At 43.0% G+C, this 11,659-nt stretch overlaps 1 protein-coding gene across 7 annotated transcripts in view; it reads right to left on the minus strand.

The window, feature by feature from the left end:
• Shal (potassium voltage-gated channel protein Shal) overlaps positions 1-11,659 on the minus strand; it is a 248,156-nt gene that overhangs the window by 15,275 nt on the left and 221,222 nt on the right. For 3 of the 7 annotated variants that reach the window (XM_076364750.1, XM_076364741.1, XM_076364742.1), the window contains one exon: positions 3,500-3,932. In XM_076364750.1, the coding sequence (XP_076220865.1) occupies positions 3,789-3,932 (144 nt within the window). In that variant the 3' untranslated portion in view covers positions 3,500-3,788. Of the gene's footprint in view, positions 1-3,499; positions 7,559-11,659 lie in introns of those variants that run through there. The other 4 variants (XM_076364745.1, XM_076364748.1, XM_076364744.1 and 1 more) reach the window with 3 other exon arrangements.

Consider the following 11,659-nt stretch of genomic DNA (forward strand, 5'->3'; position numbering starts at 1 on the left):
ATTTCGGCTGGAACCTGAGAAATACCTGAGAGGGATGATGCGTTGCTTCGGTATTCGGGAGCGGTTATGGGATTGGACGTTGGAAAGGTTGCTTGTGAATGATTGTAGCCTTTCGAGGTTTGTTGGGCTATTTTGAGTTAACAGCGTTGAGATAATGGGTTGAGGATGAGTAAATTGCTGGTAGGATTGTCGAGGTATGGGTAGAATTGAATTCGATGGAAATGAATTTTGACGTAATATCTGGAAAGGTTGCTTGTGAATGATTGTAGCCTTTCGAGCTTTCCTGGGCTGTTTTAAGTTAACAGCGTTGAGACAATGGGTTGAGCATGTGTAAATTGTTGGTAGGATTGACGAGGTGTGTGTAGAAGAATTGAATTCGATGGAAATGAGTTTTGACGTAGTATCTGGAGGTATGTTTGATATCTTGCAGTGAACTTTGGGAATCTCTGAAATGTAATTGCTTGGTGGTTAATTCGAGTTCCAGGAACCGTTGCTTATGTAAATGTAAGATAGGGAGCAATAGAGAATCTAAAAATGAAAAATGATATCTCCAAGCGTTGAAAATGTGTGCACTAGGAACGTGTGATAATTAATTGAGGAGAGTAACAAAGGCTTCCGTTGAGAAAGTCGGTTCTCCAATACGAGAATTCATCATTTATCCTGTAATTCCCCTCTGAACCCAGGAGAGCCAAGTCAAAGAGAGGCGGAACCTTCTCGAAGTGGCGCGGCACGCATCTTCATCGTTCCATTAGCTAACAGGCCATTTAACCGTCCTCAAAGCAAACGCATTCCGGAACGGGGCCAGGTGTGAACGTTTAATTTGGACATATTCGACGCCCCCGCCGCGTCAGGTTCGAGTCAACCCGCCGACCCGGTGTTTTGATCCCTGAATAAACGCGGCCATGGTTTCATCTTCGAAATGGACGCCGCCGCGCGCTTTCAAAGCAGCTTTGCGGCCCCCGGACCGCGAACTGCTGCGCCAATGTTGACCGACGGCCGAGCACAAAACCAAACGCGGAACCCGCGGCCCACTCCATCGCGGCCGTGTGTTCTTCCATTAGGCCTCGACGGCAGCCCGACTCCAAGTGGCTCCCGAAACTCTTCCTCTGGCATAATATTGTCCGATCCCCAACGTAAACACCGGATCAATTCCCCTCGAATTTCCCGGGAGAGCTTAATTTCGCTACGGCCGAGGGCAAACTCGTGAGTAGAATTTGTTGTTTCGTGTACTGTGGACTCGTGTTGGGGATCTATCGAGTAATTCGGGAATTTTTGGGAGGAGTTCACTGGACATTGCTGGTGAGAACCAATGAGAATTCATGAGAGGAGCTAGAGAATGTTGCTAGGCGGGGTTAAGGGGATTTATAGGCGGAGCTAGAAGGATTTGTAGGTGGTGCTAACTATATTTCCTTGATAATTTATGACTCAATTAGTATCATCAGTTATAACTATTCAAATCTAAACTCTTTCATAGAATGAAACAGTGTATGTCCCGATTTAGACCAATAACAGTTCCCTCGCATTAATGGGCGGAGCTGGACACGCCCATGTCCCGTTCCTCGATCAAACTTCCATACCTCAGAGCGCAATTCCGCTCGATCGATCCTAGATACCCAATAACATCTCCAAACCCTCAAGAATAGTGGTCCAATATCCGTCTTCTCGTTTCCAGTGAACCTTATATTCCAAACAGATGATTTCTTGCGTCCGTCGCGTCGATTCCACAGGTTTGCTCTCGATAAATCAACCGCAATCTCAACCGTCGTATTTCCTCCGTGCCGGGGACATTTTTCGCAGGAAATTTCGGGTGCGATCTAACGTCTCGAGGCCGGGGGATTCCCGTTAATCGCCTCGCAGAGCCTCGGCAGGCGCGTTTTCTGGCCGGTAAGTGTCCGCGACGAAAGAACGATCGTTCAAGCGGCCCGATCGCGTTCGCTTCCCCCCCGCTGTCAGGTTAAAAGCAAACCCCGATGCGTCTTCGTGGACGAACGGTAAGCCGTTTCGGCCGCGGCGAGGCCGTAGCTCTTCGGCCAGGGCGATAAAATTTGATCAACGTCAGCGACGAAGGACTCCGGCGTGGATTTAGGGGGCAACGCCTCGCTAAATCGCGGCCGTTCGACGCTAAAACCCGATACACACTGTCAGCTACCGATGCGTCCTCGGTTCGATGAAATATCATTCGGTCGTTCATAATTGGACTGCGGATTTCTGTGCACTCGCAAGAAAATTGGAAGTTGCAGCGGAATGCACTCTACCGGGAAATCTATACGAAATATCGAACGTGCAATGATTTTTATGGTACTCCTTAGGAAAGATCAATTTTCTACGTAAAACTCTACTCTTCTAATTGGATTCTTTTTCATTGAACACTTGATTATATATTTATCTGTCTTTCTTCATCGAAGACAATAAGCAAGGAACAAATTTCAAGCGGACTGACAGTGTGTATCGAACTTAAGCCGGCCCCGGGCAGATCGCACGGCATCGAATCGAACAGGAAATCGATTCTTGCCGTAGCCATGCAAACAGGGACGGGGAATAGAGCGTTGCGTCTAAGAACGTGCTCTAAACGCTACGATACGCGCTGCTTTCTTATCTATTCCTCTCCGATCGGACGGAGATGCGTTGAATAGCGATCTGGATCGCCGGAAGTAGCCTCGGAATCCTACCGCGATCGATTAAACGGACTGTGGTTTGTTTGAACATTTCTTGGAACAAAGATGAAGGAAATCGATTTGATTCCGATACTTTTTCACTCGTGTGTTATATTCTTTTGATCTTCAAGAACTACGGTAGGATTTATGAAATTTAATTCCAGAATTCTTTTACGATAAGATTGGTAATTGTGAAACTTTAATGATCACTTTTCGCGTTCCAATAGTTTAAAAAAAGATTCATCAGAATGAACTTTCTTTGATAAATTTTACTTCCACGTTAAATCTAATTCACTCTATAAAAGTTCCAATTTTAATTCTTTAATCACTTCCATAAATTACTCGTATCGTACAATTTAGAACTTCGATGCGAAACGATCGCGGCTACCCGCGGCGATCCAAGATCCGCAGCTGCAAATAATGCAAAAGTTAAGAGAAGTGACGGATGCGTGGACCGAGGGAAGTAGCATTGACCCAGGACTCCAGCCGAACCTCTAATCCCCGCAAGATCAGAACTACGTGCAGATAAGGTCCAAATTGTACAGCGAGAATGAATAACAGTAAAAGATCTTTCCTCAGAGTGAATCAACGTATCCAAAAAGAAGACGAAAGAAAAAAAAGAAAAAGAAGAAGAGAACGTGGGTGCTGATAGCGTTCGAAACAGAAAAAAAATAGGAAATAGTAGTAAGCGGAGATCGTGTTCAGCGAAGTGAAAACAAAGAAAGATTCGATCAATCCTCCGGGATCCCTGGACCACTTCCGGCTCGGCCGCGCGCGCGCGTACACACAGAACAACACATTTTACAACCGGTTCAAATAGTATAGATCGTGAAATACAGGCTCACCGTTCTTCCGGCCGGTCGGCTATTGTTCTTTCTCATCTTTTTCTCATCTTTCTCTCATCGGGTAGAGGAGGACGGTGGTTGGTTTATTTGTTATTATTTTGTTTGTTTGTTTTTTTTTGTTGAAGATGATATATATGTATATATATTTATATTTATATATATATATATATATATATAAATATATATCTATGTATATACATATATATGGATATACTTTTCTCTTTATTTAATATTATCATTATTCTCATAATATCGGATATGGTGTTCGTGATTGGTCTCGGTGATCGACTCAAGCGGTCTCCGATACCGGAAGCGGTGGCTGCCCACCGGAAGTAGTCATGGCAGGCGCGGTGTTGGTGGTGGTGGTGGTTGGGACCGGAAGTGGCTGTAGGGCCTGCATGTCGCAGGTGTGGGAACCGCGCTTCTTTAGGTCCTGGAACAATTCGCATTTCGGAAATGTTTCAATTTAGACTCTCTTCCGTCCATCTTTTCCAATTCTCTCTTCTCTTTCTCTCAATTGCCTTTCATTCTACTCTTCACTCTCCTCTCTCTCCTCTTTCTCTCTCATTCTCCTCATCCATTCATTATCATTCAACCGATCATGCGTCTGAATCTCTCCTTCGAGCATCTCTCGATCCCTTTCTTCCGTTTATACACTTTGTACAATATCTACAAACTCTAGAAATACCAAAAAGGCTATACTCGTAATACAAAGAATTACTTTCTACGCTCTACGTCTCCTCTCTTCATCGCTGTCCCCCTCTTTCTCCCTCATTCTTCCTCCTCCCTTTAGCCACTCTCTCTTCTCTTTCTCTCTCATTCTCTCTTCTTCTCTCACACACACTCTCTCTCTCTCTCTTTTTTTTTCTCTCTTTCTCTCTTTGCTTTCGCACCCTTTTTTCTCTCTCGTTTGTGTTTCTCTTTCCTTTTCTCTCGTTCGAAGAAACCGAATCGCGAGACCGGAAGACGGAACACACCGCGATCCCTTTACCGCTGAGCTATGAGTCTCGGGTTACGATTCCCGGAGAGGAAAGCTACCGCCCGCGTCGCCGCTCGGTTTCGGATGAGATGGAATGAGATGCGATCCCGATCCCCGCGGCACCTATCGATCGGTCCACTCCCGGTCCCTCTTGCTGGAGAGATTACGGGAAGTAGCCGGGCGAAAACGATCTCGCGACGGTAAAGAGACCAGAGAGAAAAATTCGTCCGGAAATCGTGCTAGGTGCCGCGGGATCGATCCTCCGCTGCCGGCCGATTTCTTCCGCTCCGAGGTTTCGAGGTCTGAGTATCGATAGGGGCGACTCGAATCTGCTGCTCGACGACGTCGATGGAATTTTGACGGACTAATGAGTTTATGTCTAATTTAACTCGAGAAAGACTGGATAGGTTGAACCCAGTTTGACGTTTGCGTTTTTTCTAGTGTATTGTTGGTTATCGAAATTAGTTTATTGGTATGCATAGGGCATCAGGGAAAGAACACTATTGAATGTCTAAAGTGAATTAGTGAGATAAGAGAAAATTATGAATAGCTTTCTACGTTGCTTTGGAGTCCTTGAAGAGTTAAATGTAATGTTAATTGTAGTTATAGGTAATCCACCAGACGTGAGAAAAGTATGTATTATAATTTGAATGAGTTAGGATGAATTAACGAGTTTTTCATTGGAAGGTGTGAGATGATTGAGATTATTCTTATAGAAATGCTTCCGTGAGGTGTTATAGACCTAGGATAGATAATATGAAGTTTCTAAAAGTTGGTAAATATTTCTAGCATCACTACAATTCTGTGTTGATCACTGTGATCCATGAATTTAGCATTTTTAATGAAACGGAATTATAGTTGGCAAGTGTGTTTGAATAGTAACAGCGAAACAACGATGGTAATAAAATTAAATAAACCGTCTTGTATTTTCTCTTGCCCGTGGAGACCGTGAATTGTATAAACGACAAATACTTCCGACTGTAACAGACACTTCTCTCACAATTGGCTGAACATCCGTAGCTACAATCACGATTACGGTTATTGTAGACATAAACTTCTCACCGGACTGCAGATGTTATGCATCTAAAGCGTAGACAATTTTCAAAATTCCCTCTGCTAAGAGGACGAATAACACTGTAATTTTTATGCCATTTCAAATTCAATAGGACCTTTAATCTTCAAGATTTCGAATACAGTAGAGTCTTTAAGCTCTAATATTAATATGAAGGAATCTTTAACCTTTAATATTAGCACGATAAAACCTTCCACTTTTAAGATTTCAAATACAATAGAATTTTCAACTTTCAAGATTAACACTATAGAACCTTTAACTTTTAATATTAATGCAATAACACTTTCAACCTATAAGATTTCAAATACAATAGAATCTTTAACCTTCAAGATCAATACAATAGAATTTTTAACTTTCAAGATTAATACTATAGAATCTTTAACCTTTAACACTAACACAATAAAAGCTGCCACTTTTAAGACTTCAAATACAATAGAATATTTAATTTTCAACAATTTTCTTCAAGATTTCGAATACAGTAGAATCTTTAAGCTCTAAGATTAATACTATAGAATCTTTGACCTTTAACATTAACATAACAAAACCTTCCACTTTTAAGATTTCAAATACAATATGATGTTTAACTTTCAAGATTAATACTATAGAATCTTTAACCTTCAAGATCAACACAATAGAATCTTTAACCTTCAAAATCAACACAATGGAATTTGTAACCTTCAAGATCAATACAATAGAATCTTCAACCTTCAGCATTAACGCAACAAAACCGTTAACCTTCACAAATAAATCCGAAAATTGAGCAAATTCCCGAAATCCCCCGAATTCCGCGAACCGCTCGAGCGCGAAATTTCAAACGCGCGGTCCCGCCGAATTTCCCGCGAAATCGTCGAGGAGTAGATCCATGGGCACCACCGTGAGATCACTCGCGAAGAGAGATGTCGAGAGGAATGAGGGGGAAGAATGAAAGAGGCGCGCGGGCCAAACGTGCAAGACAATCTTCGTAGAGAACAGAGACAGAGAGAATATACGTATACATATATACAGGCGACCTTGCGTATATACGTACACATATACACAATACATAGTCATGCGAGAAGAAAAAAATAATGATATATATATACAAAACAGCGAGGAAACGCAACGTGAACACGGACGAACGCGGTGTAAGAGAGATCAAGGGAAAAGCGGAGAGAAAAACGGTGCTGCTAAAAAACGGGCGGCTCGAAAACAGAGAGACGTATCGAGCAAATGTAACAAACAGCGGACAAAGAGGGGAAACTAAAGGGACAGATACGGTACGTGTAACATATATACGTGATACAGCGATACGCAACAGCAACAACGGTATATATTTATATACATAGAAATTCATAAATATATATATATATACATATACATATAAAAAGAACAGAGGTAGAAGTAGTAGTAGAAGAAGAAGAAGAAAGTGATACGAAACAAGTATATCGGTGAACAATACAAAAACCGTGCTGATCGTTTGTAAAGAAACAATTGTGCTCGATCGACAGTAAGATAAAGAAGCATGCCAGGTGCACAATAATCAACGGTCATTTATATATACACATATATGTACGTATATACATGTATATATATCGACAACAAGCCGCTAAACTGCAAAAAGACGAGTGTCCCGGCAGTGTTCTCATCGTCGTCGTTCGTCGAACAGGGCACTTTTAGCGTTTCTCCGACGATTCCAATCGCGTTTCTCGTTCGGACATGTCTACTCACGTGCGGTTCGATTCGTTTTCATTCCCATATCGTTCTCGTGCGTTTCGCACGTTCTCGTTCTTCTCTTGTGTTTCTTTCGTACTCTCTTTCGTTTCGTGCCCGCTCGAACGGGTCAAAAGCGAACCGGCACCGTCGTCCGATCTCGAACAATAAACGCGATCCGTGGGGTGCAGTGCGTCGCGTGCGAATGCAGCGTGTGCGGCTCGGCTAGGATTGCACCGAGGCGAAGCGCCGCTTGGTTTCCCGGCGGTCCCGCAGTTTTCTGGGCTGAACGTCGCGCGTATGCCGGTTAACCCCTTGCCTTAACAATTTTTGAACTCTATAGGCTCCGATGTTGCACCGCTTGTGATATTAACCCTTTGCGCTCCGAACAATTTTTAATATAACCTTTCGGCAACTTCGAAATATGAGTTGTTATTTAATATGAGATTTAAAAGATTTAAGACCCTGCTTTGTTATTAACACTAGGTTTGAGATAGAAGTATAAGAGTATCTTGTGATAGTCTGATTTCTTTTGGATCAAATTTACAGCAATTTTAATGGGCTACCGATTGTTGAGCTGTCGAAATCGAACAGTCTAGCGGTGGATAAAGTGTTGACACTAGGCTTACGGAACGAGTAGACGTATTGTTTTCTAAAGAATATTTAGCAAATCTTTTACGTCGATTTTCATTGAATATGCGATTGTCTAATTTTAGATTTATCATTTTCAAGATCTAAATGAACTGATATTTATTTTTCAGGAACAATAGGATAAATTGTATAGTAAGTATCCCTAAACCTAGTGTTATTATTACGAGATTAGTAATTGACAACAAATAATACTCGACTCGAACGCAAAAGAATTGAACGGAAATGATATTCATCGAGTTCGAAACCTTCGCCGCAAGTCCGACACGTTGTTGCACGGCAAGGGGTTAAAGCGGTTTCTTTGCTTGCCAAGCGGGTTTTCCTGGCGACCTCGTTGATCGAAGCATCGTAATCGCGTGTAATTATCTGTGTACACTCGTTAAAGTCTACCACGTGTTGCCACGGTGTCTATTTGTGTGTACCAAGTGTGCAGCGGACGTTTTTCGGTCCATTTCGTGGAAGTGAACCGATCGATCAGTCGATTTCGATCGGCGATGGATCCTGTAGTAGTTACTCGTTCATTTAGGTTATCTTCATCAACTTTATTACTTGAGATACTAATATTAGACGATAAGTATTCACTAGGATCCATCGTCACCTTTTGGCAACAGCGACAAGCTCGACACTGTCGTTGCTAGTAAAATCTTACATTATCTTCTCTAAAAACCAGACAACTTCTTCATTTCTCAATTGCAGTAACAATACTCGTCGTCGTTAATTACCTAGACGATCTATATATCAAAAAATAACTAACAATATTACATACATTAATACAGTATCCCTCTTTTAACCCATTAACCGACTGACTTTTCCCGATGGAAATCACGAAAACTCGCGAAGATCGATCGCAGAGAATCAATAGCAACGAGAGCGTCGATGATAATCGGAAATAATTACTCAAGAAACATCACGCGAAGAGATATCGAGACAAGACACTCCTGAAGCCAGTTCAACGACGAAGTACCGGTCGACATAGATCACAGAAACGTCGAAAAACGCGAAGGTCCGACGCGTCTGACGCAGAAACCAACGTCGGAATGTTCCCGACGAGTCCGTCGACTGCATCTCTGCACCGCAATGCAGTCCCACTTTCGCCGCCTCTGTCCGTTTCGTGTGGCCGCGAGCCGACGACGTGATCGTCACCGTCTTCTCGACGTCGCCGTTCGACAAGCGTCGTTAATCCCTTTCAGCCGGCCTGTCCGTGACGCTGATATCCGCTCGGGACGCCCTTCCTGTCGCGCGCCCACGATGCGCCGACCGCGGTCCGCCTTAAGCCTCGTGCACACGAGAATATTTACGGTCTCCCGAGTAAATTAGTATCGAGAAGAATTTTCAATGCCACGTGTCGCGGGAGACATTCGTGGATTTATAGATCCGTAGGTTTGTGAATTCGTTTCGGAGACTCGATTGCATTCAGTTGCATAAGGTGCATGGAATTTATTTTGAAATTTAGATAATTCGATAGTGTAGAATGTGGATAATGTTCGTTAAATGTTGATTCAATGGATTTATAGATCCGTAGGTTTATCAATTTGTTTCGGAGACTCGATTGCATTCAGTTGCATAAGGTGCATGGAATTTATTTTGAAATTTAGATAATTCGATTGTGTACAATGTAATTTAGAATTGAGATATCTTTGCAATGTCTTGGAAGTTTGTGATAATTGTTTGGTGAATGTTATTAATGCAGTCTAATGAATTGTTACTCGATACGTAATCTATTGTAGTAATTGAAAGGTTCGTTACATGTTGATTCAATGGTACTTTTATCCTAATATGCTGCAGTATTATTGATACGTTTAATTAATCGATTGGACACGAATATTGCCAAGGATTTTTAGCTGCGAATCAACGTCGAAAGTCATATCTGCGTCATCGAACGCGAAAGTGTCTCAACAAATCACGAGATGCACAAATGTTCCCTTCGATTCTTAACTCTTTGCACTCGATAGGTGACTCCCACTCACTTGATTTCATCCAGTAAAACTATAAAATTTGATATTTAATATTATACTTCCTATAACGCATCATCTTGAGAAATATTCAAATAAAATAGCTTTGTTCAATGTACGCGTGATTTCTCGTCGACTTAGTTTCACAAAATATCGATTTTACCTCATCAGAAAATGTTCAAACATTTCTAGTGAAAAACTTCCGAGTGCAAAGGGTTAACATCTCGGTGCAGAGTGTGCGGCGTCGCTTCATACGGACGGTGGCCATCGACACTTGTCAGAACTCCCGTCAGCAAAGTGTTAATGATACATCCGGCTCTCGCGTCAGCTCTCGGAGACATCGTGCTCGAACAATCGATCGATTTCCCATTAAATGACCGCCGGGTAATCGATACCAGACAGCAACAAGCTGTATACATATGCACGAGTCGACGCGTGTGTACAATTAATTGGAAATTCATACCGCGTAAGCGAGAACTACGGCTCGCTAAACCTTCTTAATCGCAACACTTAATCTCTCGTCGCGACACTTATGGCCTTTACGGCAATGTGACGGAGTATTATGACTTTCACCCGTTGCATTAGGATTTCTTTCGCGATCGCGTGCACCGGAATCATTTTATCGCCGGTTATTCGGCTGAGAAAAATTCCACTTTCACTGCAACTCTATTTTTCAGCACCTAATACTGCAATGCTATGAGAATCGTTACAGTATCGATGCAACGTTGGTAATTATGTCCACTAATTTTAAACAAGTTACCAATATTCGTGGTTTCAAAGGAACTAACAGTTTCCAAGATTCCAAAGAAATTTATATCCATTGTTTCAAAGGAATTAATATCCATTATTTCAAAGTAATAAACAGTATCTATTATTTCAAATAAATTACTAATCACGATTTCAAATAAACTGACAACCACATTTCTCGAACGCGGCTCGAAGCCTTCGCTGAAATTTCCAAGTCACTGGAAATTCACTTTTCCCGTGGCGCATTTCCTTCGCCGCGCGCGGGCGTTTCGCTCCGAATATCATTAATCCCGCGATATTCCGGCAAAAGACGCGTTAAACCTGAATGTCGGCGGACGAGCGGTGGTCCATTTATCCTAAACGCATCGTCACGTGTGAACGAGGCTTTGAAAAGCAGTCGCGGTCGCTTCTTTTCACCGAATGACGCACGAGAAAGTCGCTTTTGCTGGTTTCTTTCGGTCGTTATTTCGGTGGTGACCCGTCTCTTCCGCGTTTTCTTCGCGATCGAGCGTCACACGTGTCGCCAGACCTGCTCCGCGAAGAGAAAACGGGTTTCGCGTCGTTCTGGGGCGTCTCGGCGCGGAGTCAAGCCGGGACAAAGGCGCACGCCGACGCTTTGTTCACCTGGGAAACGGCGAGGCCGCGCCAACTGCGTTTCCCCGCGCGGGGAACGGCTCTGTGTCTTCTTGATACTTGCTCGGAACGTTTACACGGGCCGCGATAATGCCGCTGAATGGAAAGAATCGGGGGGAACTGGAGAGAAAGGGATAGACTTTAATGGACACTTCAGGTGCGCGTGTAATAGGGGAATCAACGGGTTTCTGGGGAACTAGGCATTAAAGAGCTCGAGGAACGGACGCGATAGGTTCTTTAAACCGAGTGTTACACGTTCCGCTTCGAAACCGTTGAAGAGACAACGCGTGTTTACCGTCGAGCTTGTTCGAGCAATTGCTTCTGCAATTGTTAGTTTCCTTAGAGTACCGTCTCACGCGTTCGGTAGACTAATCAGTGAATTAGAACCGATTTTCCTGTTACTTCTGTTAATGTCCAAGTGAAATTGTATTAACACGTTG

This window comes from Nomia melanderi, chromosome 2 (genome assembly GCF_051020985.1).
Source record: "Nomia melanderi isolate GNS246 chromosome 2, iyNomMela1, whole genome shotgun sequence".
Taxonomy (NCBI): domain Eukaryota; kingdom Metazoa; phylum Arthropoda; class Insecta; order Hymenoptera; family Halictidae; genus Nomia; species Nomia melanderi.